We start from the raw sequence: 25178 nt of genomic DNA, 5'->3' as shown, positions 1-25178 counted from the left end.
AGCTCTAGAACCCCTATTCCTTTGTTTTAAAGATGAAGAAATCAGACCTAGAGGGCATAGCTGTATGCGGAAAGCCAAACAGAACAAAAACCCTCCTGAAAGCCGTGGTTTTACCTGCCAGTTGTAGATTGCGCCCCAAGATGACCTCAAGACTCACTCTGGGTTTTCAATTGTGAGGAAATTCGTTGATCTTAGAATAGGCCGGGGCTTTTGTGTCACAATTTACATGGCTGTTTCCTAGCATATCCTGAGCAAGTATGAAAACCTGTTCCTGAGGGACAGCGAGGTGCTACTTGGGGGTGTCGGTGGCCACGGTGCAGGAGCAGGTTGCTGGTCGTGAGGGGCAGCTGGGGCAGAGCCCAGGTGACTGGCAGCCTCTCTCCCACTGCCCACAGGTGTTTGTCAGCAAAGATGTGGCCAAGCACTTTGGGTTCCAGTCAGCGGAGGAGGCCCTGAGGGGCCTGTACGGTCGCGTGAGGAAGGGGTGAGCTAGCGGAAGCCAGGCAGCGGCCCGGGTACGGGGAGTGAGGGAGCCTGGCCCCTAGGGTCTGCCCCGGGGAGGGATAATGAGGCTGGGGGCCAGGGCTGGGCTAACACCCAGCTGAGTGGAGGGTGTCACAGGGCTACGCTGGTCTGTGCCTGGGCTGAGGAGGGTGCCGATGCCCTGGGCCCTGATGGACGGCTGCTCCACTCCGACGCTTTCCCACCGCCCCAGGTGGTGGACACTCTGGGGGCCGGAGACACCTTCAACGCGTCCGTCATCTTCAGCCTGTCCCAGGGTGAGTACCCCAGCAGGAGGCCCGGGGCTGGGGCCTGCCCCTGCCCGGAAGACCAGGCTGATCTGGCTGTTCATCCCTCCCTCCAGGGAAGAGCATGCAGGAGGCACTGAGCTTTGGCTGCCAGGTGGCGGGCAAGAAGTGTGGTCTGCAGGGCTTCGATGGCATCGTGTGAGGGCCCTGTGGCAGGAAGCACCGGCTCACACCCCACCCCAGGCCAGCATCACTGGCTGCCGTTGCCCTCTCTTCTCTGGCCAGCTGGCATCAGGCTGCCTTGCCCCCTGGGCGGATGCAGGCCGTGGGAGGGCTCCACCTGTGACCTGGCATCTCACATGGCAGAGCTGCAGAGCAAATAAATCTTCCCCAGAGCCAGCTTCCTTCTGGCAGTCTGTCTTTGATGTCTGAGCTGCTCTGGCTGGGGATTCTGGAGGCTTTGATCCTGCAGTCCTTCGCCCTTTTTTTCTCTATTCCCCAAATTCACCTCCTGCCCAGGCGCAGAGGAAGGGCCACCCAGACCAGAGCAGCAGGAAGTGCCCCAGGCTTGCCACCAGCTGTGCCCTTGCTGGGGGCCCAGCTCAGGGTAGAGGGCCAGACTTCCAGCCTTCCTGGTGGGGGAGGAGACTTAGCCCCTTGCACCCCAGGGAACCTTCCAAATAACCACAAGCCATGAGAAAAGCTCCTCTGGGCCCCAGCTCTGTCACAAGACTCCAGTGGCCACAAGAGTGTCCACGTGGCTGAGCCAACCTGACAGGCCAGCGGGCACGGAGCCTACTCTGGTTTGGCGGAGCCTCTGCAGTCCAAAATTATCTCCCCAGTGACTGCCCCCGAGCCTGACCGCCCCACGCTCAAAGCTGCCTTGTAGTTGAGGTGGTGCCTCAGCCACAAATGTGACCTGGAATACAAAGCATTGCTTTCCCTGGGGGAGACCTGGTCTGAGGGCATATGGGAATTGGCGAATTTCCATATGGGAGTTGGGGCAGGGAGGTGAGGCCATAGAATGTGATAAAAGGTATGGGCTTTAGGCTCAGACAGGCCTGAATTCAAATCTGCCACTTAATTAGCTATGGGACCATGAGTATATTACTGAACTCCATCTTCCCCAATTTCCTCATCTGTCAAATGGTGCCTGCCTGGTCATAGAATTATCGTGAGGATAAAATCACAATATGTAAAATGCCCAGCATGATGCCCAGTGTGTACTAGGTTCTCAATAAATGGTAATTATTAATATTTTCAGGGGTGGGGAGCAGATACAGGATGATGGAGAAGATCTACCCTGAACTGCAGGAGGGCATTCTAGTGGTTAGGCCCCAGGGAAAGGCTGAGCTCCCTTCCCCCGGTTGTCTGCAGCTGGCTGTGGCCTAGTGCTGTACTCTGCTGTGTCTCAGCACCATCTGAGAACACTGGGTAAACTGAATTCCTGCCCTCCCAAGAGGACTGCCCAGTCCCGAACCCCTGCAGCCTGAGGTCAGGGCAGGCTGGACCAGTGGATCGATGGCCCAGAGGGATGGGTTCATTTGGTTCTTTATTGGTTGTCTGGGCCCTAAAGCTGCCCTTCAACTTAGGGTCTCCCTGAGCTGCACAGAAAGACCTGCCACCTACTGGGGCCAGGAAGGGGGCACAGAGGTGGTCGTTGTCCTAACATACACACCCTACCCTTCGGGGCTTATGTTCTGGCACTGAGACTTCTAGGGGTGCAAACCTGTATCCTCAAGGTTTATATCTCATCATTCTCCAGCTGAATAGCATGAACCTCAAGCTCATTTGGGGTTTTCTTAGACTCCAGTGTTTCCCTTGGAAGCTCTTCTGCTCTCTCTCCAGTGTCCCTGGCTTCTACCTGTTCCCCAACCTCCCCTCCAGGGCCTGGGGCTTCTCTTGCAGCCTCTGCCTGTCCCCCAGCCTCCTGTACAGGTTCCAAGGACTCCCTTCTGGCCTCCACCTGTCCCCCAGCTTCTTCTCTGGGACCTGGGGCTTCATGTGCTTCTTGTCTTGATGGGCTTTTAGCCAACAGAGGCTGCCTCCCAACATCCTGTGGCTCTGGGGGCTCTTTGAGATCTGTGTGCCTCGGGTCCTCTCCGGGGAAGTTGACGAGCTCCGCAGGGGTCATGAGCCCATCCCCATTCAGGTCCTGGGTCTCCAGCACCTCATCCACTACCAGGATCACCTGTGGAAGGGTCTATAGTGACTGGAGATGCTCCCAGGAGCCCTGACCCTCCCAACACCCCCCTGCATCCCTGCCATGCAGGCTTTGAGCCCTCCTTTCACAGGGGATTCACCAAAAGAGTCATGATGGAAAAAAACCAGAGCCCCAGGGAGCTGGGTCTTCTTCTGGGAGAAGGGCCCCCATCCAGCAGGGCTTACCGGGTTGGTGGTGGGAGAGTCAGAAGCTCCAGGGGCCAGAGTTGCTGTCAACATGGACAACAGCTCCAGGCCATCCAGCTGTCCACTCTGGTCATAGTCGTGGAGAGCAAAGAGGTAGAGGAGGACTAAGGAAGAGAGGCTGGGTCAGAAGAGGCATCAGACGACAGGTGGGTCAGGCGGGAGTCGCGGGATGGCCCCAGGTCAGTCCCAGCTCTGGCTGCCCTGAGCACCCCCGTCCACTGGCCCCATCAGCCCAGCCCCTCACCCTGCTCCCGGCTCATGTGCTCTGGCTCCTCTTCCATCCTCTCTAGTCCCTTTAGGTAGCTCTGCAGAAGTCTGGCAGAAAAGCGGAAAATCAGTCCATGAGAGGCCAGTCTGCAGCCCCAGGCCTGGCCCTCAGGCGCCCCACCCCAGCCTACTCACTGAAGTTGCTCCTGGCCTGGCTGGAAGGGGTTGGGTAGAGGTCGATGCTGCACTTCAGGGTCCAGCCTGGAGTAGGGAGGGAAGCACTGGCCTTGCAAAGAGCCTCCTCTGAGGGCCCAGCCTCACAGCCTTCCATCCCCAAGCTCCTGGTAGAGTTCTCCCCCCAGACCCAAAGGGAGCTGCTTCTCCAGGTCCCCAAAAACCTTGTGGGGAGGAGGCCATTCTGGCTTCCTCAGAAGCAGAACCTTACTCCCCGGACTCTGCCTTTGCAGATTCCTAGCTTAGATGGTAAGTGAAAATCCCAATAAAACATCTGGTTTGGTGGAGGCCAGAGGAAGCCGCACCTAGCAGACACAAGTTGGAGACCTAAGAAACCAGCATAGTGGGCGGCAGGACAACATGCATCATGGCAACCCTTCCTCTGTGATGCTGGGAGCCGAGGGACAGGTCTCTGGCTGAGCCCGGTGGCACTGCCCAGTTTTATACAGACCCGATTTGCTCCATGACACAGAGTGGACTCTTTTTTACCCCAAGTTGAGGGCATATATGTTGGTTTTGTAGTTTCGATCTGCTCAGGGGCTTTTTGTCAGTCTTTAAAGCTCAAGATTTGCTCGCAGTTCCGGACAGGGATCCCTGTTTGCCCAAGTCAATCCAGATGTGTGATGCCAGAGAGCTGGCAGGAGCTGTTACAGCAACTTTTGTCACTGCTGCCAGCCCTTGCTGCTGTGGCTGTATCCATCCCCCGACCCCACCCAGCATACCCACTGCATAGTATTAATACACAAAACCTCAAGAAAGATATTCAAATAAAATAGAAGTGATATGCTAATGATCTCTATTTCTTTGGAGCTTCCCCTATAAGGTCTTGATAAGAGGACTGCAGCCCCTTCCCAAGCTCATAGTCTCACATCTCATTGGAAATGAGCTCCCGGTTTCCAAGTGAGTCCAGCAAACGTGTCGATGCCCACTTTGCAGAGGGCACTCTAACAGGCACAAGGCAGAAGCTGAGGTGGTGGGGAGGATACAGAACTCAGGGAGCGTACACCCAGTCTCCCGCCTCCCAGAGGGGCCCACAGCATACCTCCAATTCTCCAGAGACCCCCCCTGCTCCCAGCCCACGGCCCTGCCCTCTGAATCCCGTTACCTTGTGGTGCCGTCCTTGGGAGCAGTCTGACTCAGGGGCAGCAGCAGCAGCAGCACTAGCATTCTCATCGTCACAGGTAACATCCTTCCTGTAGCTGGAAGTAGGAACAGGGTTAGGGAATCAGAGGGAAGCGGTGTCTGCCACAGAGGGGGGGATCGGTGGGTTAGACAGGAACGCCTCTCGCCCTGCCTCTACCTGCCACCCAGGTGACAGGACTCCTGTGCAGGGAGGAGCCACACACGGACATCAGGAACTTGGCTCAAAATAAATCTTATTCCGGATCCAGCATGTAAAGCTCATAACGCAGACCTGTGCTGGGGGAAGCTGCGCTGCGGGCAGGAGCACCCCACTCCTCTTGCCCTGCCAGTCCCCCAGGTGCTCGCAGAAGTGCAGTTTAAGCACATATGATGTAGTTCAGTCCACTCATTTTACGAGTGGAAACTAGTTCAGAGATGATAAGAAAAAGGCCAAATTAGAAGTGCACAGAGTCACAAAAAGACCAAGGCTTAAACAGGGAGGGAAACAGATTGTTGGTTTGTATCTATTAAAAACTCACTGAAGAACAAATCAAAAGAGACTAGACTCCTTGAAATAGGTCTACACTCAGGTAGGGCTTGAAAACACAACAAATCAGGGTCAATCCAACAGTGGTCCCAAGAATTGCTATTTATTAAACACAGGAAAACCAGATCCCAATAGAAAGGAAAAAAACAAAAACTTTCCTTTAGACCTACATTGTGTAGGCCCATTGGCAGCACATCACTTGATTAAATGAAAATAGTCAAATAGAGTATCTATCAATGTTCAGAGCATGAAGCTTTCCAATTAGTCCCAGGATTGTGTACATATCATGTGAGTTTCTCAGGAAGCAGAAGCCCTCCAGAGCTGAGGCCTGAGACCTCAAACTCATCTTTAGGAAGACAAATCATCAGGTGCTTGATGGTCTAGAGCAGAGGATCAGGAACTCTCTGAAATGGTACCCTACACTTTGGCTGGCACTGAATTTTCCTGGAGAAAGGTGCATAGCTTTCAGCAGACTCTCAAAGAGTTCCATGACCCTGACAAGGTTCCGAACCAGTGCAAGGGAGGACATCAGCTTCCTAAGAGCTCTTCCTAGAGGCAGTGAGCAACTGGCCAACAGGTAGATACATGTGTAGCTGTGCAAATAGAGCTGCCTTGAGGAAGAAGCAGCACAACATGGAAGTCCACAAGAAGGTGAAGCTCCCGAGAGTCATAGAAACTGTCTCTGTTTTTCTAGACATACGTTGGCCCCAACAGATATAGTGAGTCTACGTAGTTTGTAGACTAAGACCTACCGCAACCAAAAAAAAAAGCATCATGGAGGAGATAATAGGGGAAAAAGAAGAAACTAAAAATTAAATAATTAAAAAGGAAGACAAATAGCATAAAACAAGATGGTAAAAATAGATCCAAGTATATCAGTAATCATAATAAACATAAATTGTATAAACTCATCAGTTAAGAAATAGAGATTATCAAAAGGTACATAAAACAACATACAAGTTACATGCAGTTTTCAAGAGATTAACCTAAAAAGTAAAGTCACAGAAAACAAATCAGTGGAAGAAGGATATATAAAGCAATACTAGAGGAAAGAAAGCTGGCATAGTTTTATTGACATTAGAATAAATAGAATTTAAGGTGAAAAGCATTATTATAGATAAAGAAGTATCATGACAAAATGCACAAAAGTTTAATCCCCTAGGAAGATATAATGATTCTGAACCTGTATGTACCTAATAACATAGCCTCAAAACACCTAAAACGAAAACTGGCATAACACTATCACCTGTTAGAATGACCAAAAATCCAGAACATTGACAGTACCAAATGCTGACAAGGATGTTGAGCAGCAAGAACTCTCATTCATTGATGGTGGGAGTGCAAAATGGTACAGTCACTTTGGAAGACACTTAGGTGATTTCATTCCAGACTAAACATGTTCTTACCATACAGTCTACCAATTAAACTCCTTGGTATTTACCCAAAGGAGCAGAAAACTCATGTCCACACAAAAACCTGCACGCAGATGTTTATAGCAGCTTTATTCATAATTGCCAAAATTTGGAAGCAACCAAGATACCCTTCGATAGGTGTATGGATAAAGAAATTGTGGTACATCCAGACAAAGAATATAATTCAGTGCTAAAAAGGAATGAACTATTCAGCCATGAAAATACACAGAAGAATCTTAAATGCATAGTACTAAGTAAAAGAAGCCAATCTGGAAAGGCTACACACTGTATGGTTCCAATTGTATGACATTCTGCAAAAAGCAAAACTATGGAGACAGTAAAAAGATCAGTGGTTGCCAGGCACTGGGCGTGAAAGGGATGAATAAGTGAAGCACAGAGGATTTTCAGGGCAGTGAAAATACTCTATATGATATTATAATGATAGATACGTGTCATTATAGATTTGTTCAAACCCAAACAACACCAAGAGTGAACCCTAAGGTAAACTATGGACTTTGGATGATTACGATGTGTCAGTATAGGTTCATCAGTTCATCGTGTACCCCTCTGGTGGGGCACGTTGATAATGGATGAGGCTGTGCATGTGTGGGGCAGGAGGTATATGGGAAACCTCTCAATTTTGCTGTGAACCTAAAACTATTCTAAAACAAATAAATTCTTTAAAAAAACTGGCATAAACACAATCAGGAAAATCGAATCTGCCATTATGGTGGGAGAATTTAACATACCTCATACAGTATTTGAAAGATTAAGCAGACTAAAAATTAGTAAGAATGTAGACGATTGAATAAAATATTTTCTAAGCCTGAGCTAATGAACAGAGAATCCAACTCCAGTCACTTAGCAAATACATTTTCTTCTCAACACATGTGGGATATTTATAAAAACTGACAAGCAGTAGGCCAAAGAATATGGCTCAGCAAATATTAAAGAATCAGTCTCATACTGTTACATGACTAAATGCAATTGTATTAGGAATCAATAACAAAAATGATGTAAAAATCTCATTTATATAAAAAATTTAAAAGGTACACTTACATATGGGTCAAAGAAGGATATCATAATGGAAATTGTTGAATACTGAGGATTGTATAATACTGGGAAAACATAAATCAAAACAAGGTATGCAGCTAAAGCAGTATTAAAGGGGAAGTGGATTGGGGAATTCCCTGGTGGTCAAGTTGTTAGGACTCGGCGCTTTCACTGCCAAGGGCCCAGGTTCAATCCCTGGTCAGGGAACTAAGATCCCACAAGCTGGGACTTTCCTGGTGGCGCAGTGGTTAAGAATCCACCTGCCAATGCAGGGGACACGGGTGAGAGCCCTGGTCCGGGAAGATCCCACACGCTGCTAAGCAACTAAGCCCGTGCACCACAACTACTAAGCCTGAGCTCTAGAGCCTGCGAGCCACAACTACTGAGCCCAAACACTGCAACTAGTGAGCCCACGTGCCACAACTACTGAGCCCGTGTGCTGCAACTACTGAAGCCCACGCGCCTAGAGCCCGTGCTCCGCAACAGAAGCCACCTCAATGAGAAGCCCTCACACCACAACAAAGAGTAGCGCCCCACTCGCCACAACTAGAGAAAGCCCACACGCAACAACGAAAACCCAATGCAGTCAAAAATAAATAATAAATAAATAAATAAAATTGTTTTTAAAAAAGAGAGAAAAGATAAAATTTTTTTTTAAAAAAAGATCCCACAAGGTGTGTGGTACGGGAGTGGGGGGAATATATATATACACATATATATATATATATACACACATACATATATATATACATATATATGTATAGGGGAATTGGGTTGACTTAAAAACTTATATTAGAAGAAAGGCCAAGAGTTAATGAGTTAAGCTTCCAACTCAAGAAGCTAGTAAAGGAGAATAAACTTAAAGAAACTAAAAGAAATGAATAATAAAAGATAGAAGAAATTTAAAATATAATAGAGAGCAGCAATAAAGTCAAACAACAGTGTTTCTTTAAAAGAACTAATGAACTACAAAACCCCTGACAATTTTCATTAAGAACAAAGAGAAAAGGCACAAATAAACAATATTAGGAATTAAAAGGGGACATAACTACAGGAATAGAAGAAATTTGCAAACTTAGCAGATATAGCCATTTTCCCAGAAAAACTTAACAGTAAAACTGACATCAAAATAAATAGTAAATTTTAATAGTCCTATAACCACTGAAGAAATTGAATCAGTGAGTATTAACCTATATTGTTTGAGGGACTATAGATGTGAACTATTTCTGGAGAGTAATCTGCAAATGTGTATTAACTGCCATAAAACCCCTACCCAACAATATCATCCTGGGGATTACGTAAGGAAAAACACAAACGGAAAAGAAATTATAAAGATATTTATAGCTGTGCTATTAATATTAGTCAAAGAACTGTAAACAACTGTAACATTTAGGTAATGGTTAAGCAAATCATATTATGTGACAGAGCCATTAAAAATGATAAATATTTCATGGGACTTCCCTGGTGGTCCAATGGGTAAGACTCTGAGCTCCCAATGCAGGGGGCCTGGGTTCGATCCCTGGTTGGGGAACTAGATTCCGCATGCATGCCTTAACTAGGAGTCCGCATGCCACAACTAAGAGTCTGCATGCTGCAACAAAGAAGCCCGCATGCTGCAACTAAAGATCCTGCATGCCACAACGAAGATCCCGCATGCCACAACTAAGACCCAGCGCAGCCAAAATAAATAAATTAATAAATATATATTTTTAAATGATAAATATTTCAAATTCATGTTTTAAAGGAAAAAATTGACAGATTTGAGCATATCAAAAGTTTAAACTTCTGTATTATGAAAGACACCATGAATCAAGTTCAAGAAGACAAGTGATGGAGGACTGGAGGGAACAGGGTTCAAGGCTATTTGGATTTTCAGCAGGTTGGAGTTCACCACCCCCACCCCCAGCAGAGGCCTGGAGACAGAGATCTCCGTAGAGACCCCACGGAGACTGAGTGGAAATCCAAGAACGGCAGAGTTATGTGCCTAACCCGTGAGGATTTGAGTGAAGGCCCTGCCCACAGTGTTCTTGGCGGTTAGGAGGCAATGGCTTAGAGAGGGTCTAGGCAAGTGGACAGGAGGCCTGCCTCACCCAGTTCTTGGTATCCAGCGTGCTGCTGGTTTGAAAAGAGGGGTCTGAGGGCTCCAGGCTCTAAGGTGGAAGGAGGGGCACGAAACGGCTGAGAGGGCCAGCTGGCCAGAAGAGGCCAAAAGGAGAAGGCCAGAAGATATAGACCCTGGACTGGATGCCGCAGAGGACATCATGGGAAGCACCAGCTGAAGTCAAGACCTTGAGTGACAAGGACCAGGAAGGCGAGCCTTTGTAGGGAAGCAAGTGTAAATATAAGTTTATAGAGTAAACTTTTAGAGTAAGGGCAACCTTATAGAGTAAGGGCAAATGGTACTCATTTCTTTAATATTTATTGAGCACCTACTATATGTGAGGCACTATTTTATAAGTAAGATGATAATATCAGGTAAAATTACCTATTATTTTTCCTCCTTAAAGCTTACATATTTATGTAAGTAGGAAATGATACAAATGTTAAAGCAATGATGAAGAGAAAAACAGAGAAACAGAATTGCTAAGGTATAAGTGGCATAGCCCAAAGTTTAAGGGTATGGGCCCTAATCTCTGGCTGCCTAAGTTCAAATCCAGGCTCTGCAACTCACCATGTGCCTCCTGTGTTTCAGAACCTCAGTCTGTTAACATGAGGTGGATGAGAGCACCTCTTGGGGTGTGGTGAGGATTAAATGAGACAAGACGTGTAAAGCGCAGTGCCTGGTTATACAATAAGGCATTTTCCTTCCAGAAGTTTTTCTGGATTGCTCTGTAGTAGCTTCACACCATCCTGGTCTCCCCACCTGGATACCCTCAAATTGCTTTCTCCTCCCATCTGTTAACTGCCAGGACCTAGGCTAACAGGAGGCACAGGAGTAATTTAAATCCCTCAGAGCTGTCAAAACCTATTATCCAGGCTTAATGTGTTATCATCACTAGGAGTTGCCTTTTAAAAAAGGACATTTGGAAACTACAAAGAATGACTCTGGTGGTAGCAGTTCAGGGATAAAGGGGAAACACCTATCGGATCCCACTAATCCAGTCACTCATTAGACCAACTGTGCTGGTTTGAAAAACATCTACCAATTCTTTCTTGTGGGAAGTAGCTGGAGTTAAATTTGCCTTTCCTTGTATATGATCTGGACTTAGCGACTCACTTCAAATGAATAGCAGAAATGATGCCATGTGACCTCCAAGTCTGAGTCATAAAAGGCAACACGGTTTATGCCTGTTTCTGGTTCTCTCTCTCCCTCTCTTGACATGCAGGTATGCTTCTCTGGAGCTCTGAACCACCAAGGAAGAAGTTTGCCACGCTGAAAAGACCATGTGGAGAGAGCACAGAGGGATAGGGATGCTTGAGGAGCCCCAGTTGCTCTAGCCTCCAGCTGCTCACTTCCCCACCCAAGGGCCAGGCAGGTGAGAGAGCACACCTGTAGATCATTCCAAGCCCCAGCCTTCGAGCTGCCCCAGCCAACACTGATGGAGCAGAATTGAGCTTGCCTTCCCAGCCCTACCCAGAATGTACACTCATAGGCAAAGTCAATGTTATTGTTTTCAGCCACTGAGTTTTAAGGTGATTTGTCAAGTTGTCATAATGATTACAACTGCCTTCTTGGCAGTCACACAGGGCCCTGCTCTCAAAAGGGCCCTGGGCTTAGTCTAATGCTCTGCTGTCTCTGTCTTGAAATTCTTAGTCTTATTTTTGCACTGAGCCCTGAAAAGTAAGACCTGGTCCTGAACCCTGCCCACATGAATTACTTTTACTCTCCTCCTCTTGGCCCTATGTCACATGTGTGCAACTATTCAGCATGTGCAGTGGACAGAGGACAGAGCTATGGAAACAGCCAGACCTAGGTTCAAATCCCAGCTCCACCACAGACTGTCCCCGTGACCTCGGGTAGGTTAATTACCCTCACTAAACTTATCTGCATAATGGAGATAATAATAGTATTTACGTCACAGAGTTACAGTGAATACTAAGTGGATAATGAATTACTTATTCTTGTCCCTGCCTCTGCTATCTTCTCGATTTAAAGAATCCTCCACACGCAGAGTACGCTTCCTTTGCTGGAACCCCACTGCTCCAAAACCTTCAATGGCTCCCTATTTCCACTACAGTCCAGAGTCTTCGCCTGGACATTTAAGGCCTTCTACAATCAGATATCAAGTTACCAGTTTAGACTCATCTTCCAGTGCTCCATTATACTAACACTCTGCTTCAAAGAGAGGGGTTACTGAAGTCTGCGGAAATACTTTTCGTTTTCACTTTGCAGTGCTTTTGCCCAAGCTGTTCCACCCTTTACCTGGAACATCCTGCGCCCTCCTGACAACCCTAGCACTCTGGTTGCAGCCCACTTCAGAAACAAATAATTGCATGTGGACTTTTGGTGTCATCTCAGTAATATTCTCCTAAGTCATGCTTCCAAACGTGACATTTTTAGTACAGGTAACTCACCTCTATTATTTAAAGGAAGTCAGGCTAAGGCACCTCAAGTAATGTGTAATGAGGTTGGTGTAATGTGATTTCTTCACACTTTCACATTTCTAACTACAGTATTTACAAAAGCTTTTATGAGCAACAGAAATAAAGCAGCTATTGAACAACTGCCTGTCAAATAAAAACGTTCCTAATCATTTTCTATAACGTGCATAAACGTAATTTAACCTAATGACCACAGAAAAGCCACCACAACTGCTAGAGTTGTGATATAATTCAATAAAGTTATTCACATCACACACACACACACACACACACACACACACACACACACACACACACTCACAATGATCCTCTAGCCTCTGATTTCTTCAAGCCTTTGCACCAGTGCATGGGAGGAGAGCCTGGCCTTGGAGTTAGACCTCTGATCAAATCCAGCCTCTCGCAGGACTAACAGTGTGATCTCAGCAGGTGTCTTCGTGTCTCTGAGCTCTGGGACCTTCACTTTAAAAAATGAGGATAGTGGTATCTATCTTGTAGGGGCTTGAGGAGGATGCAATGGAATAATGTAGGTTGAGTGCATGGCAGTGAGTAGATGCTCCCTGAGTATTTCAGAGGCTCTAGGATGTGGCAGGGCCTTTTCTCTTGCTTGACTTCCCATCCAGTGCAAAACTGCTTGCACAGCATGCCTGTCAGTGGCCATCAGCCTCCACTGGACTTTCCAGGACAGGAGCCTACCACCCACAGGGCACGCATTCCATTTCTGCCTAATTCGAACTGTCGGAAGTAATTCTGAGCTCAATCCTCTCCCTTAACTTATCTCTCCAGGGCCGCTTGTGACTCCCAGCACCTCCCACCCCCCGGCGCAAAAGAAGAGGCACTGGCTATACAGCCAAATGGGTCCCACACCGGAGAGCTGGGCTCCCACTGCCACTTCTAGCTGGGTGATAACCTCGGCCCCTCCCCGGTCCCCCTTTTCCTCCACTGTCAAATGAGGATGAAACTCCTGCCAGCCTCCCCCCCGCCCCCCCGGGACTGTCAAGAGCAACGAATGAGACACCGGAGGGAAAAGCCCTTGGGGGACTGTGAACCCCCCTCATCACAGCGAGGGAGCTCAGGCCTCGCTTTCCAGGCCCTCCCTCTACGTGCTCTCAGGGGTAACCTGGGAGAGGCGCCCAGAGGCGACAGCCAGCGCTCCGGCGGCGTCCGAGCCGCAGGGGATGCGGAGGGACTGCGCCTTCAGCCTCCGACCTGGAGGCCAGGAGACCGCCCCTGCCCGCGGTCCCGCCCCGCGGCGCCCAGTATTCCCGGCTGCCCCCAGCGGGGTCCCCGGCCCCCAGCCCGCCAGCCCCGGGCGGGGCTCGCACCCACCTGCGGCGGCGCTGCGCGGCGCGGGCCGGGTCCGGCTGGGTCGTCGCTCGAGGCTGTGCGCCGCCGCGGCCGCCGCGCCTCGGCTCCCGCCGCCCGGCCCTCCCCCGGGCCGCTCCACGTGGCTGCTCCACGTAGCCCTCCCGGCTGCGGCCGCCGCCCTGGCCCGGGCAGAGTCCGGAGTGCCAGCGCCGTGGCCAGGGTCTCCGCCCCGCCCCGCCTGGCCCGCAGACCCCGGCCCGCGGCGGCCCGCACCGGGCGAGAGAGAGCGTGTGCGCGAGTGCGTGCGCGCTTGACATGCACAGACAACTAGAGGGAGAGAGGCAAAGAGACAGATGATGAAGCTGGTGCGTAATGAGAAGCACGTTTAACTGGGGGCTCCCTCCCTGCTGGGACCCAGATGTGTGTGACAAGACAGAACGTGACTTACTGTTAGCCTGTGTGATTGTGACTGGTGTATGTGGCTGTGTGGATGAGAGACCTGTGACGCGGTAGAGGGTGTTTCGTGTGGCTGTGCATCCAGTATGGCAGTACTTGAGAGAGTATGGCCAACGCGTGACTGTCCGGGTGTGTGACCGTACAGGATGTGAGTGGTGTGTCTGTTAGGGTATCTGGCTGAACTCTTCCTGAGCTGTGATGCTCAAGTGACACCCGTGACTGTCGTTTCCGGTGAAGGTATCACTGTGTGTGACTGCACATCACTGAGAATTGGCTCCATATGAGCCATGGTGGGGGGAGGGGGGCCTGGGAAAGTATCAGCTTGAGGGTGACAGTGGCAGTTGTTCGCCAGCACAGTGTTGCAATGTGTGGCTATAGCTTTGTGGTCAAAATGCAGTGTCACCAGTTTTCTCAGAGCAGCCAGTTCCTCCACCCAGGCTTCAGACTACTTCCTCACCCACTGGCTCAAAGACTTAGTTCTTTGAGTGCATGACTTCTTATCTCTCTGGAATCTTCAACTTCTCCCTCCCCATCAGCTCCTTCCCGTCAGCGTCCATCCACAACAACAAACTCACTCTCATCAAAGTCACGCTGTCCTCCTTCCTGTGGTGGACAGGTGGATACTGCTGGACACTACCTCCTTGGGTCATGGTATCATTGGTTTCGGCAATACCGTTCCTCTCTCTTTAGTCATTTCTTCTTAGTTTCTTCATGTGTCGGAGTTCCTCTGGGCTCTCTCCTCATTCCCCATCTGCTCATGTGTTCTTCCATTCACGTAGCTTCCATCACTATCTCTTATGGGTTGAACTGTGTCCCTCAAAAATTCGTATGTTGAAGTCCTAACCCCCAATACCTCAGAATGTGACTTTATTTGGAAATAGGGTAGTTGCAGATATAATCAGTGAAGATGAGGTCATACTGGAGTAGGATGGGCCCCTAATCCAATATGACTGGTGTTCATATAAAAAGGGGAAATTTGGACACACACACACACACACACACACACAAGGAGAACAGCATGTGAAGATGCGGGCAGAGACTGGAGTGAAGCTTCTACACACCAAGGAATGCTGAAGATTTTCAGCAAGCCACCAGAAGCTAGAAGAGAGGTATGGAACAGGTTCTTCCTCACTGCTCTCAGAGTACCAATCCTGCTGACACCTTGATCTTGGACTTCCAGTTTCCAGAACTGTGAGACAACAAATTTCTGTTGTTCAAGACAACCAGTTTGCAGCACTTTGTTATGGCAACCCTGCAAGCTAATATATCATCTAAATGCTGATAACTACCATATCTCAAATTCCAATCTCTGAGCCCCACCCAGACCACATCAGGAACTGAACAGCCTACTGATTTGTGCTGGATCTTAATTTTTTTTTTTTTTTTTTTTTAAATTCACGTTCTTATTTATTTATTTATTTATTTATGACTGTGTTGAGTCTTCGTTTCTGTGCGAGGGCTTTCTCTAGTTGCGGCAAGTGGGGACCACTCCTCATCGCGGTGCGCGGGCCTCTCACCATCGCGGCCTCTCTTGTTGCGGAGCACAGGCTCCAGACGCGCAGGCTCAGTAATTGTGGCTCACGGGCCCAGTTGCTCCGTGGCATGTGGGATCTTCCCAGACCAGGGCTCGAACCCGTGTCCCCTGCATTGGCAGGCAGATTCTCAACCACTGCGCCACCAGGGAAGCCCTGGATCTTAATTTTTAAAGGTGACTGAGTGACAACACAGAGAGGTCAATGCCACTGAAAGAAAAGTTTAATGTTACAGTTCCCTTAGGAAGAAGAGGCACAGCTCACCACACAGGACCACAGAGGGAAGCACCAGTGTAGGTCAGAAGGCAGAAAGGAGCAAGGGGAAGGCACAGGCCACAGCTTTTATTAAGCTAGAAAAGCAAGACAAGGCAGGTTGAACAGTTTAGGGTTGGCTAGTTTTAATAACTTCAGAGAGCTTTGGGGCATAGAGGCTGTCCCTAGTTGACTGGTCCTTGGTCCTAGGTTTATCTAGGAAAGGGAAAATATTGGTTTGGTGTGTGAGAGTTGGATAAAGGAAGTGGTTCAGAGTATGGCCTCTGGATTGCAGGGGAGATGTGAACAACTTTGGCTGTTAGTTTTGTCCTGTGATTAATGGATGCCAAAGAGACAAATTCAGAAGCTAAGAAAACACAATTAGAACACCTACCAGCACCCCAGACGTGTCTGAATCAGAATGCATCATCTTCCTCCTCAAAACTTCCCCTCCCCCCACTTCCCTATCCCAATGTTACCACCATGCATCCCTGAATCTATGCAGTCAGAAAACTGGGGGTCGTCCATGATTCCTCCTTCCTCCCCCATCTCCAACCTACTACCAAGTCCTATCAATTCTGCCTCCTATCTTAAAGATCTTCACTCCTCTCCCGAGCTTTCCCTCAGTCCAGGCAGCCATGGTCCATGCCAAATGTCCGTTAACAGCCTCCTAATTAGCCTACTTTTCATCCCCCTCCAATCCATTCTCAAAGTAGCCTGAATGATTCTTCTGAAATATAACTCTGATCATGTCGCCCACCCCTTAAAACTCTGATGGCTTTCCTCCACCCTTAGGATAAAGCCTAACATCCTTTATGCAGCTGCCCACAACCTGATTCCTGACCATCTCACATGCTCCAGCAACACCAAATTTCTTTTGGTTCCTTTAAGAAGTCTCTCACATCCAGGCTTTTGCTTGTGCTCTTCCCTCTCCTGGAACAATTACTCTCTCCCCTCCTCCACCTTGCCTTGGAAACTACTACTTATTTTTTGATTTCGCCTTAAATGTATTGTCATTTAATAGCTGGGTGTGCTTTCTCTGATCCATGGAGTCTGGGCACCCTCCCCGGGGCTCCCGCTGCAGCTAGTACTTCCCTTATCTAGCACCATGCTCTGTTGCAGGAGTTCAACCCTGATTACACATTTGAGTCTTCCCGAGAGATTTTAAGTTGTTATTAATATTTAGGCTCCTCTCCAGACCAACCATAACAGCGGGTGGGGCCTGGGCACTGCTAGTTTTAGAAACTCACAGATAATTCCACTCTTCAGTCAAGGTTGAGTCATTGCTCTAGTAGATTACTTACTTGTTTCCATATCCCAATGAAGACAGGAACAGCATCCCAAGTGCCTGGTACAGAGTGGGTGATGAGTAAGTATCTATTGTACTTGTTAAAGGGATTGTATGAGACAGCGTAGAGTGACACTGGACGAGTGGCTTTAACCCATGTGTGTGTGACTCTGTGCGGAATGCCACTCACTCAAGTAGCTGAAACTTGACTACGTGACACTGTGGGGTGTCGGTGTGAATGATCGTGTCCAGTGTGTAAGGGCCACTGTCAATGACTGAACACTACGGGAGTGGAGTGGTGTGACCACGTCAGTGGCTGTGCTCTGTGTGTGACTGAGAGGCTGGGGACTCTGGCCAGGCTGTCAGACTCGCCGCCGCTCCGGGGCAGGGTTTGAGGAAGAAGGAGCTGGAGCTGCCCCTCAAGATGGCGGCTGCGGGGAAGGCCGCTAGTCCTCACAAGAGGCCGCAGAGCCGGTGACCGCGAAGCGGAAGCAGGAGCCGCAGAGGCGCGAGACCCGGCCCGCGAGCGGGGAGGCCACTCGCAGGACACTGGGGTCAGCTCCGCGCAGACTGCCCGGGCGCGGTCCACCCACACCCTCGACGTCCTAGCACCGCCCCTCGCCACGCCCGCCGACGGGAGCACGGGCGGTGGGCGGGGCCCGGGTCCCCGAATCGCCGGGCAGTGAGGGCGGAACCCGCACAGTCTGTCCAATGGCGTGTAACGGGCCGGGCCCAGCGCGCACCTGCGGGCCCACTAATCGAAGCTCAGGCGTCAGAGCCAGTCAAGAACTTGGGAGTGGAGACTCAGCAACGCGAGAGGCTGGGCCCCCAAGATGACAGCTGGACACAGTCCTTCTCTCTGCTTTTGGGACTTGGCGCTGCCCTCTACTTGGGCTACTACTGGGCATGGGTGGCCCAGGAGGGTGCGGGTCCAGAGCTCTCGCCGGCGGGTGTAGGTAACTCGAGTCTGAGGGCAGTTTCCAGCCGGGGCTCGAGCCCTTTGTGGAGGCTGGCTGGGTGGGGTCTCCTGGCCCAGGTGAAATTTGACGCCACAACCCCACCACCACTCCGGTCCCGCGCTCCAGCCAGGCTCAGCTTTGCTACTATCACCTAATGGAGAGTCGGTTCTTTGCCTGCCTGGATTCTCTGCATCCCGCGTACTCCCTATGCCAGCTGGGCCTTTTAGGCATCGGAGGGGTGCTGCTGCCGATGATGTGGACAAACACTTGCGGAAAAGCGGGGTGGAAGGCATCCTGAGGTGTCAGGGAGATATGCACACTATCTTTTTCTTTTTAGGCAGTCTAGATGAGCTTCTCATTAGTTGCTCTGAATGAAGGAACCAGTTGGTGGGGTGGTGGCTAACTCCCAACATCATCCCATCAGCTTAGTAGGACCTTGCTTCTCTTAAGGACTGGCAGAGGTTCCCCGCCTAGCTCAGGACTAATGGATAACCCTAACTGTCCTTGCTCATTCAGCCCTGTTTTAAGTTCCAGGCTCTCCATGTAGAGTGCAATGGAAAAGTCAGAAGAGGATGATTTTGATGAACTTGGAAATTTTATTCTCACTGAAATTAACGTAAGTTACATAGCCACAAAAATCTAAATCTTTTAATTTTCGTTAAACTCGGTTCTAAGTAGCTGAGTCTAACAAGAAACCTATTGATTCAAGCCCTTTAAAAAGATCTATAGGGAAATTTAATGTTACCCCAACTTTTCTGTATTTTCAGAGCTTTATACATCCTATGTATTGTTTATAGAATACATGTGCCTTAGTAAAACAATTTTAAAAATCCAAACCTCACAATACCCTATAAACCTTACCTTATATGTCTGATTTGGAAAGTCAGTCATTTCAGAACAGAGCTGTCCTGAACTAAACATTTTCCTTTGCTTACAACCAGCCACAGAGAAGTCAGAGACCTCTGCCACTTTATACTCCAAATCCTTCTTTGATTTCCAAATACTGGTTTAAATGCAGGGAAAGTGTCATTCTGGACACTCTGAGGACATGCAGTTTGGATTGTCCAGCATGGTAATAGATTGGGATTGATTCATCCACAGTGACTAATGGCATTTAACTAATTAATTCTCAGGGATAAGTCAAGAAACACTTCACTAGAGTTGAAATGAAACTAACCCACATACATCAAACCTGTGATTTATTAGCACCTTGTTCTACACAAATGAGCTGTTTGACCAAAGTTTTAATAAATTGATAACTCAAAATCTTGGCAACTAGGAGGTAATATAGTAAAGTGACTAAGAGCACAAACTCTTAGTTTCAATCCCAGCTCCATTGCTAACTAGCTTTGGCACATTTTGTGACCTTTGACGACTTACTCAATATTCAAACACGTTCCCACAGGGGGATCATAGTACCTATCTCAAAGAGCTATTGTGAAGGTTATAGGATATAATCATGTAAAATGCTTAGCACAATAATTGGCACATAAGGAGCACTCAACAAATCTTACTAGTATTAGTGGTAATATAATTATTTTTTACACTTTTTAATAGAAGTATAGTTGATTTACAATGCTGTGTTAATTTCTTTTATTTATTTATTTATTTATCTATCTATCTATCTATTTATTTATTTATTTATTTATTTATGGCTGTGTTGGGTCTTCGTTTCTGTGCGAGGGCTTTCTCTAGTTGTGGCAAGCGGGGGCCACTCTTCATCGCGGTGCGCGGGCCTCTCACTATCGCGGCCTCTCTTGTTGCGGAGCACAGGCTCCAGACACGCAGGCTCAGTAATTGTGGCTCACGGGCCCAGTTGCCCCGCGGCATGTGGGATCTTCCCAGACCAGGGCTCGAACCCATGTCCCCTGCATTGGCAGGCAGATTCTCAACCACTGCGCCACCAGGGAAGCCCCTGTTGTGTTAATTTCTGCTGTACAGCAAAGTGATTCAGTTACACAATTTATATACATTCTTTTTTTATATTCTTTTCCATTATGGTTTATCACAGGATATTGAATATAGTTCTCTGTGCTATACAGTAGGACCTTGTTGTTTATCCATTTCATATATAATAGCTTACATCTGCTAACCCCAGCCTCCCACTCCATCCCTCCCCCAACCCCCTCCCCCTTGGCAACCACAAGTCTGTTCTCTATGTCCGTGAGTCTGTTTCTGTTTCGTAGATAGGTTTGTTTCTGTCATATTTTAGATTCCACATATAAGTGATATCATATGGTATTTGTCTTTTTCTGACTTCACTTAGTATGGTAATCTCTAGTTGTGTCCATGTTGCTGCAAATGTGTGTGTGTGTGGTTTTTTTTTTAATGGCTGAGTAGTATTCCATTGTATATATGTACCATATCTTCTTTATCCATCTGTCAATGGACATTTAGGTTGTTTCCATGTCTTGGCTATTACGAACAGTGCTGCTATGAACATAGGGGTGCATGTATCTTTTTGAATTAGAATTTTGTATGGATACATTTTGTATGGATTGCTGGATCATACGGTAATTCTATTTTTAGTTTTCTGAGGAACCCCCATACTGTTCTCCATAGTGGCTGTACCAACTTACATTCCCACCAACAGTGTAGGAGGGTTCCCTTTTCTCCATATCCTCTCCAGCATTTGTTATTTGTAGAGTTTTTAATGATGGCCATTCTGACTGGTGTGGGTTGTTACCTCACTGTAGTTTTGATTTGCATTTCGCTATTAGAGTCGTTGACCATCTTTTCATGTGCCTATTAGCAATTTATATTTCTTCTTTGGAGAAATGTCTATTTAGGTCTTCTGCCCATTTTTCGATTGGGTTGTTTATTTTTGTTGTTGTTGAGTTGTATGAACTGTTTGTATATTTTGGAAATTAAGCCCTTGTCAGTCTCATTGTTTGCAAATATTTTCTCCCATTCTGTAGGTTGACTTTTCATTTTATGGTTTCCTTTGCTGTGCAAAAGCTTGATTAGAAAAAGCTTGATATGTAAAAGCAGATGTAAGCTTGATTAGGTCCTATTTGTTTATTTTTATTTTTATTTCTATTGCCTTGGGAGGCTGACCTAAGAAAATATTGGTACAATTTATGTCAGAGAATATTTTGCCTAATATCATAATTATTATTCCACTTTGCCTTTTGCTAGCTGTGTGACTTTGGGCAAACATCTTAACCTGTCATAGTTTCTTATAATAAGGTTGGGTTTAGCCTAGTGCCAGCAAATAGCATACAATGAATCACAGGTGTTATTATTCCAGGGCTTAAGACCCAGGGTACGAGTCACAACAGTCACAGTACCAACGTGGCCTCTCTAGTTCATAATTTACGTAGCCCCTTTTGACTGCAAGAAGAGATAGGAATCTGGTCCTTGGGTCCCTTCAGGCCTGCAACAGAAATGCAATATCTATTTCTTGAGTCTGAGGCCTTCTGTCTTTGTACAGCATACTCCTCCCTCATAAGCCTTCTTTGTGGCTAGGCCCTCTCATTCACTTGATGTGTATCCAGAAGAACCAAGCAGAGAGGTTGAAAGACAGGGCTAAGTGCCCAAAGACCTCATCTGGCCCACCATCCTATTCCTGTTACCTTCCTCCTGGCTGGCATGAAGAAAGAGAAAATCTGTTCCCATTGGGACTATTCCTCCTTTAGAGTATGGTCTAACAGCAGGGGCTGTTAAGTAAGAAAATGAGGTGGTGCGGTACAAAGAAGCCCTTCAGCAGCAAGCACGTGCAGTAGGGAATGGGAATATGCAACAGTGGAATGCTAAAATCAGGAGCCAGCACGACTGGAGCTAGTTTTGAGATGAGAGTGTGGATAATTCAACTGGCAGAAGTGTAGACAATTCAAAAGGCAAAAGTCACAGATTGAATGGTGCTGCATTTCTTCAGCCTCTGTCCAGGATCCCAACCTTTCCTGCAGATCAGCTGGGCAACTTATTTTATATTACCTGCTCTCTCCAAAATGGGTTTGGGGCATGGATAGGTTGAGTGTGGAAGTCGGTTCAGGGGCAATTCTGGAGAGGTGACACTCTAGGACTGGAGTTGGGGCCCTACTGGGACTATCTTAACAGAGGTGACTTTACCATTCCAGATTGAGGTATGCTAGATTCCTCACGCCCAGACAAAGCAGTGCCCTCCAGGCTGGCCTCTGGAAAGGGGTCACTCTGGTATCGGGTACCTCACTGGCTTGGTGCAAAAATCAGGGGAGTGAGGCACATTGTGTTGTGTGGTTACAGAGGCCACAACTGGTGACTGGGTCCCAGTTTCTGGCCTTCCTGGAGCAACACTGTCCAGTCACTGTGGAGACTTTCTACCCTACGCTCTGGTGTTTTGAGGGGCGGCTACAAACCATCTTCAGTCTTACTGCAGTCTCCGCCTGTAGTCCCTTACTCAAGGTAAGAAGGGACAGATGGGGGTGAACATGAAGCTGCAAGTACAGGGGAATCCTACTCTTGTACCTCTTCTAAAACGGGGGTAACCTTTGCCCCATCTACCTCAGTGTGCGAAGTGTAACCAGAGTGGCTATATGGAAAGGCTATTTAATTGCACAACCCTGAGGGAATACTCAAATCTTTTATGTCCCATTATACCTTGTTACAGTCTTAATGTTTTGCATAATGCATGCCCTCAAATGATGCTGGTAACTTGTGGGAGCTGTTTGGGGAGGGAGAGGAGGGTGTAAAATCTTTCGAAGTACATGGAGTTCCTAATAGTATCTTTCTGTGCCCTTTTCTCCAAAACCACAGGGAAGTTCTCGAAACCCCAGATAGAGGACAGCTCCTCCTAGACTGGGCCAGCCAGCCTAACAGCAGTCAATATCCTGACCCTACCACCCAGCCCATTGTATTACTGCTTCCTGGTGTCACAGGCAGTAGTCAGGAGACATATATCTTGCACCTAGTTGACCAAGCTTTGAAGGATGGCTATAGGTAAGGATGGACACAGCCCAGCGGAAGTGGGTGGTGTCTGATAACATAATTTTGTGTGTTAGGGGTTGGGGGAGGGTCAATTCAGACCCTGCTAGCTATGGGGAGGAGGTGCCAATAGGAAGGGCACCTTTTGACCGAGGCCTTTCTGAAACCTACCAAAAGGGGAGAGGAGCCCTTAGGGAGGGTCTGCCTAACATGTACCTGTGTGTGCCACAGGGCTATTGTATTTAAGAACCGGGGCTGCCGTGGGGAAGAACTGCTGGCGAGTACCCTCCTTCCTCAGAGTGGCCCTTCACCCCACTCCCTTCAGAGACCCTGGGCCCTGGGCGTCAACCTACCTGTCTTCCATTTCTTGAGCCCTTTCACTTTTCTGCCTTCTGGTCAGGGCCTCCTTCCCTACCCAGTGATCCGGTTTGCCTCAGACCTACAGGGCCTCCTGTGCCCGCAGCACTGAAGATCTGGAGACAGTCGTGAACCACATAAAGAGCCGCTACTCCCAAGCTCCACTGCTGGCTGTGGGCATCTCTCTCGGAGGGTAAAGGCTGCCTGCACTTAACCCAAAGGCCCAGTCTTCCTTTTTCTCTTTGCTCCTCCATGTTCTCTCCCGTTCTCCTGTTCCAACTCGCCAATACAAACCCTTCTTTCATGGCCCCTGGTCCAATCCTGCAGGATATTAGTGCTGAACCACCTGGCTCGAATGGGACGGGCTGCGGGGTTGGTGGCAGCACTGACTCTACCTGCATGCTGGGATTCCTCTGAGACCACCTGCTCCCTGAAGACCCCACTGAACTCACTGCTCTTCAGTCAGCACCTCACTGCTGGGCTCTGCCGAGCTGTGAACCGGTAGGGTCTTGACAAGTGGAAAAGGGAAGCAGACAGGGTAGGATGGCAGACATGCCACGTTCTCCCAGTGCTCGGGTCAGTTCCCTATCTGGATTTTCTCACTCGTGAGATAAGACAGAGGCTGGCTCTGGGTCAGGTCCAGGAGTAGAGCCAAAGCCCTATGTATTCTTTTTTTTAATTTTTTTTTTTTTTTGGCTGCGTTGGGTCTTCGTTGCTGTGCGCAGGCTTTCTCTAGTTGCGGCAAGCGGGGGCTACTCTTTGTTGTGGTGTGCGGGCTTCACTGCAGTGGCTTCTTTTATTGCTGAGCACGGGCTCTAGGCGTGTGGCCTTCAGTAGTTGTGGCTTGCGGGCTCTAGAGCACAGGCTCAGTAGTTATGGCATGTGGGCTTAGTTGCTCCACGGCATGTGGGATCTTCCTGGACCAGGGATCGAACCTGTGTCCCCTGCATTGGCAGGCAGATTCTTAACCACTGTGCCACCAGGGAAGTCCCACCCTATATGTTCGTTTGCAGAAACAGAAAGGTGATGGAAAAGGTGGTGAATGTAGACTTTGTGCTACAGGTAGTCTTTCAACTATCCCCTCTCTGCCCAAAACTGTTCTTCCAACACCTTATTCCCTATCCTCATCCTAGCCTATCCCACCCGCCACCACCTGCAGGCCCACACAATCTGCCACTTTGATGAGCACTACACAACTGTGGCCTTTGGATAGCAAGACTGTGCTGCCTGAAGTTGAGACACAGATATAGAGAACAAACATATGGACACCAAGGGGGGAAAACTGCAGTGGGGTGGGGATGGTGGTGTGCTGAATTGGGCGATTGGGATTGACATGTATACAGTGATGTGTATAAAATTGACTGATTAAAATAAATAAATAAATATTAATTAATTAATTTTTAAAAAAGACTGTGCTGCCTATTACCGAGCAGCAAGCCCAAGAAGCAAGGTAGATGCCATCCAGATCCCTGGGCTCTGCCTCAATGTAGCTCATGACCCCTTCTCCCCAGTCCACGGTGAGCACCTGGGACCTGGATGCTTTAGGCCCCAGGGGAAATGGGCCACGCAGTGCAAGTGGAGAGAACCTGGGCTCTCAGCAGAGGCCAGGGTTCCTGACCTCCTCTCCAACCCCTCCTAGCCCTTCCCCTACAGGCTGCCCAACGTTCTCCCCACGTTGCACTGCTCATCACAGCTCGGGGTGGCCACGTCGGCTTCCTGGAAGGATTGCTCCCCTGGCAGCACTGCTACATGAGCCGCCTCTTGCATTCAGTGTGCCAAAGCCATCTTCCAGCACCCAGCAGAGCTGCTCAGCCTCAGGGCACCCACTCCTTCTGAGGGAGGCAAAAGCTGA

At 48.5% G+C, this 25178-nt stretch overlaps 3 protein-coding genes across 11 annotated transcripts in view; 2 read left to right on the top strand and 1 right to left on the bottom strand.

Annotated features, from left to right (window-relative positions):
* KHK (ketohexokinase) overlaps nucleotides 1–12377 on the top strand; it is a 22419-nt gene extending 10042 nt beyond the window's left edge. For 3 of the 6 annotated variants that reach the window (XM_007191310.2, XM_007191308.2, XM_007191309.2), the window contains 3 exons: nucleotides 396–484; nucleotides 622–779; nucleotides 866–1148. In XM_007191310.2, the coding sequence (XP_007191372.2) occupies nucleotides 396–484; nucleotides 622–779; nucleotides 866–951 (333 nt within the window). In that variant the 3' untranslated portion in view covers nucleotides 952–1148. Of the gene's footprint in view, nucleotides 1–395; nucleotides 485–621; nucleotides 780–865; nucleotides 1149–11059 lie in introns of those variants that run through there. The other 3 variants (XM_057558244.1, XM_057558243.1, XM_007191311.2) reach the window with 3 other exon arrangements.
* On the bottom strand, nucleotides 1937–17668 carry CGREF1 (cell growth regulator with EF-hand domain 1). 4 transcript variants are annotated; one of them, XM_007191307.2, is made up of 6 exons: nucleotides 17125–17668; nucleotides 4705–4798; nucleotides 3561–3626; nucleotides 3403–3473; nucleotides 3138–3262; nucleotides 1937–2940 (listed from the first exon to the last, which is right to left on the bottom strand). In XM_007191307.2, the coding sequence occupies exons 1-6, from the start codon at nucleotides 17132–17134 to the stop codon at nucleotides 2494–2496; spliced, it is 813 nt and encodes a 270-aa protein (XP_007191369.2). In that variant the 5' UTR covers nucleotides 17135–17668; the 3' UTR covers nucleotides 1937–2493. The 4 variants fall into 4 exon arrangements, with proteins under 4 accessions (XP_007191369.2, XP_057414229.1, XP_057414228.1 ...); XM_057558246.1 differs by lacking the exon at nucleotides 17125–17668 and adding an exon at nucleotides 14029–14080; XM_057558245.1 differs by lacking the exon at nucleotides 17125–17668 and adding an exon at nucleotides 13602–13863.
* On the top strand, nucleotides 17533–25178 carry ABHD1 (abhydrolase domain containing 1). Its single transcript, XM_007191421.3, is given in 13 exon segments — nucleotides 17533–17582; nucleotides 17718–18033; nucleotides 22292–22410; nucleotides 22412–22450; nucleotides 22802–22984; nucleotides 23201–23246; nucleotides 23407–23519; nucleotides 23654–23827; nucleotides 24340–24388; nucleotides 24486–24546; nucleotides 24736–24843; nucleotides 24966–25093; nucleotides 25095–25178. Coding segments are annotated over 13 exon segments (1470 nt in total).

Source organism: Balaenoptera acutorostrata, chromosome 12 (assembly GCF_949987535.1).
Source record: "Balaenoptera acutorostrata chromosome 12, mBalAcu1.1, whole genome shotgun sequence".
NCBI classification, from domain to species: Eukaryota; Metazoa; Chordata; class Mammalia; order Artiodactyla; family Balaenopteridae; genus Balaenoptera; species Balaenoptera acutorostrata.
This window is presented reverse-complemented; position numbering and strand designations above follow the sequence as displayed.

Bases quoted from the DNA above. Each gene is read 5' to 3' on its own strand.
- CGREF1 (XM_007191307.2), bottom strand. The intron at 3,263-3,402 runs GTGAGGGGCTGG...TCTCTTCCTTAG, and splicing joins GCACATGAGCCGGGAGCAGG to TCCTCCTCTACCTCTTTGCT. The intron at 2,941-3,137 runs GTAAGCCCTGCT...ACCCTTCCACAG, and splicing joins ACTCTCCCACCACCAACCCG to GTGATCCTGGTAGTGGATGA.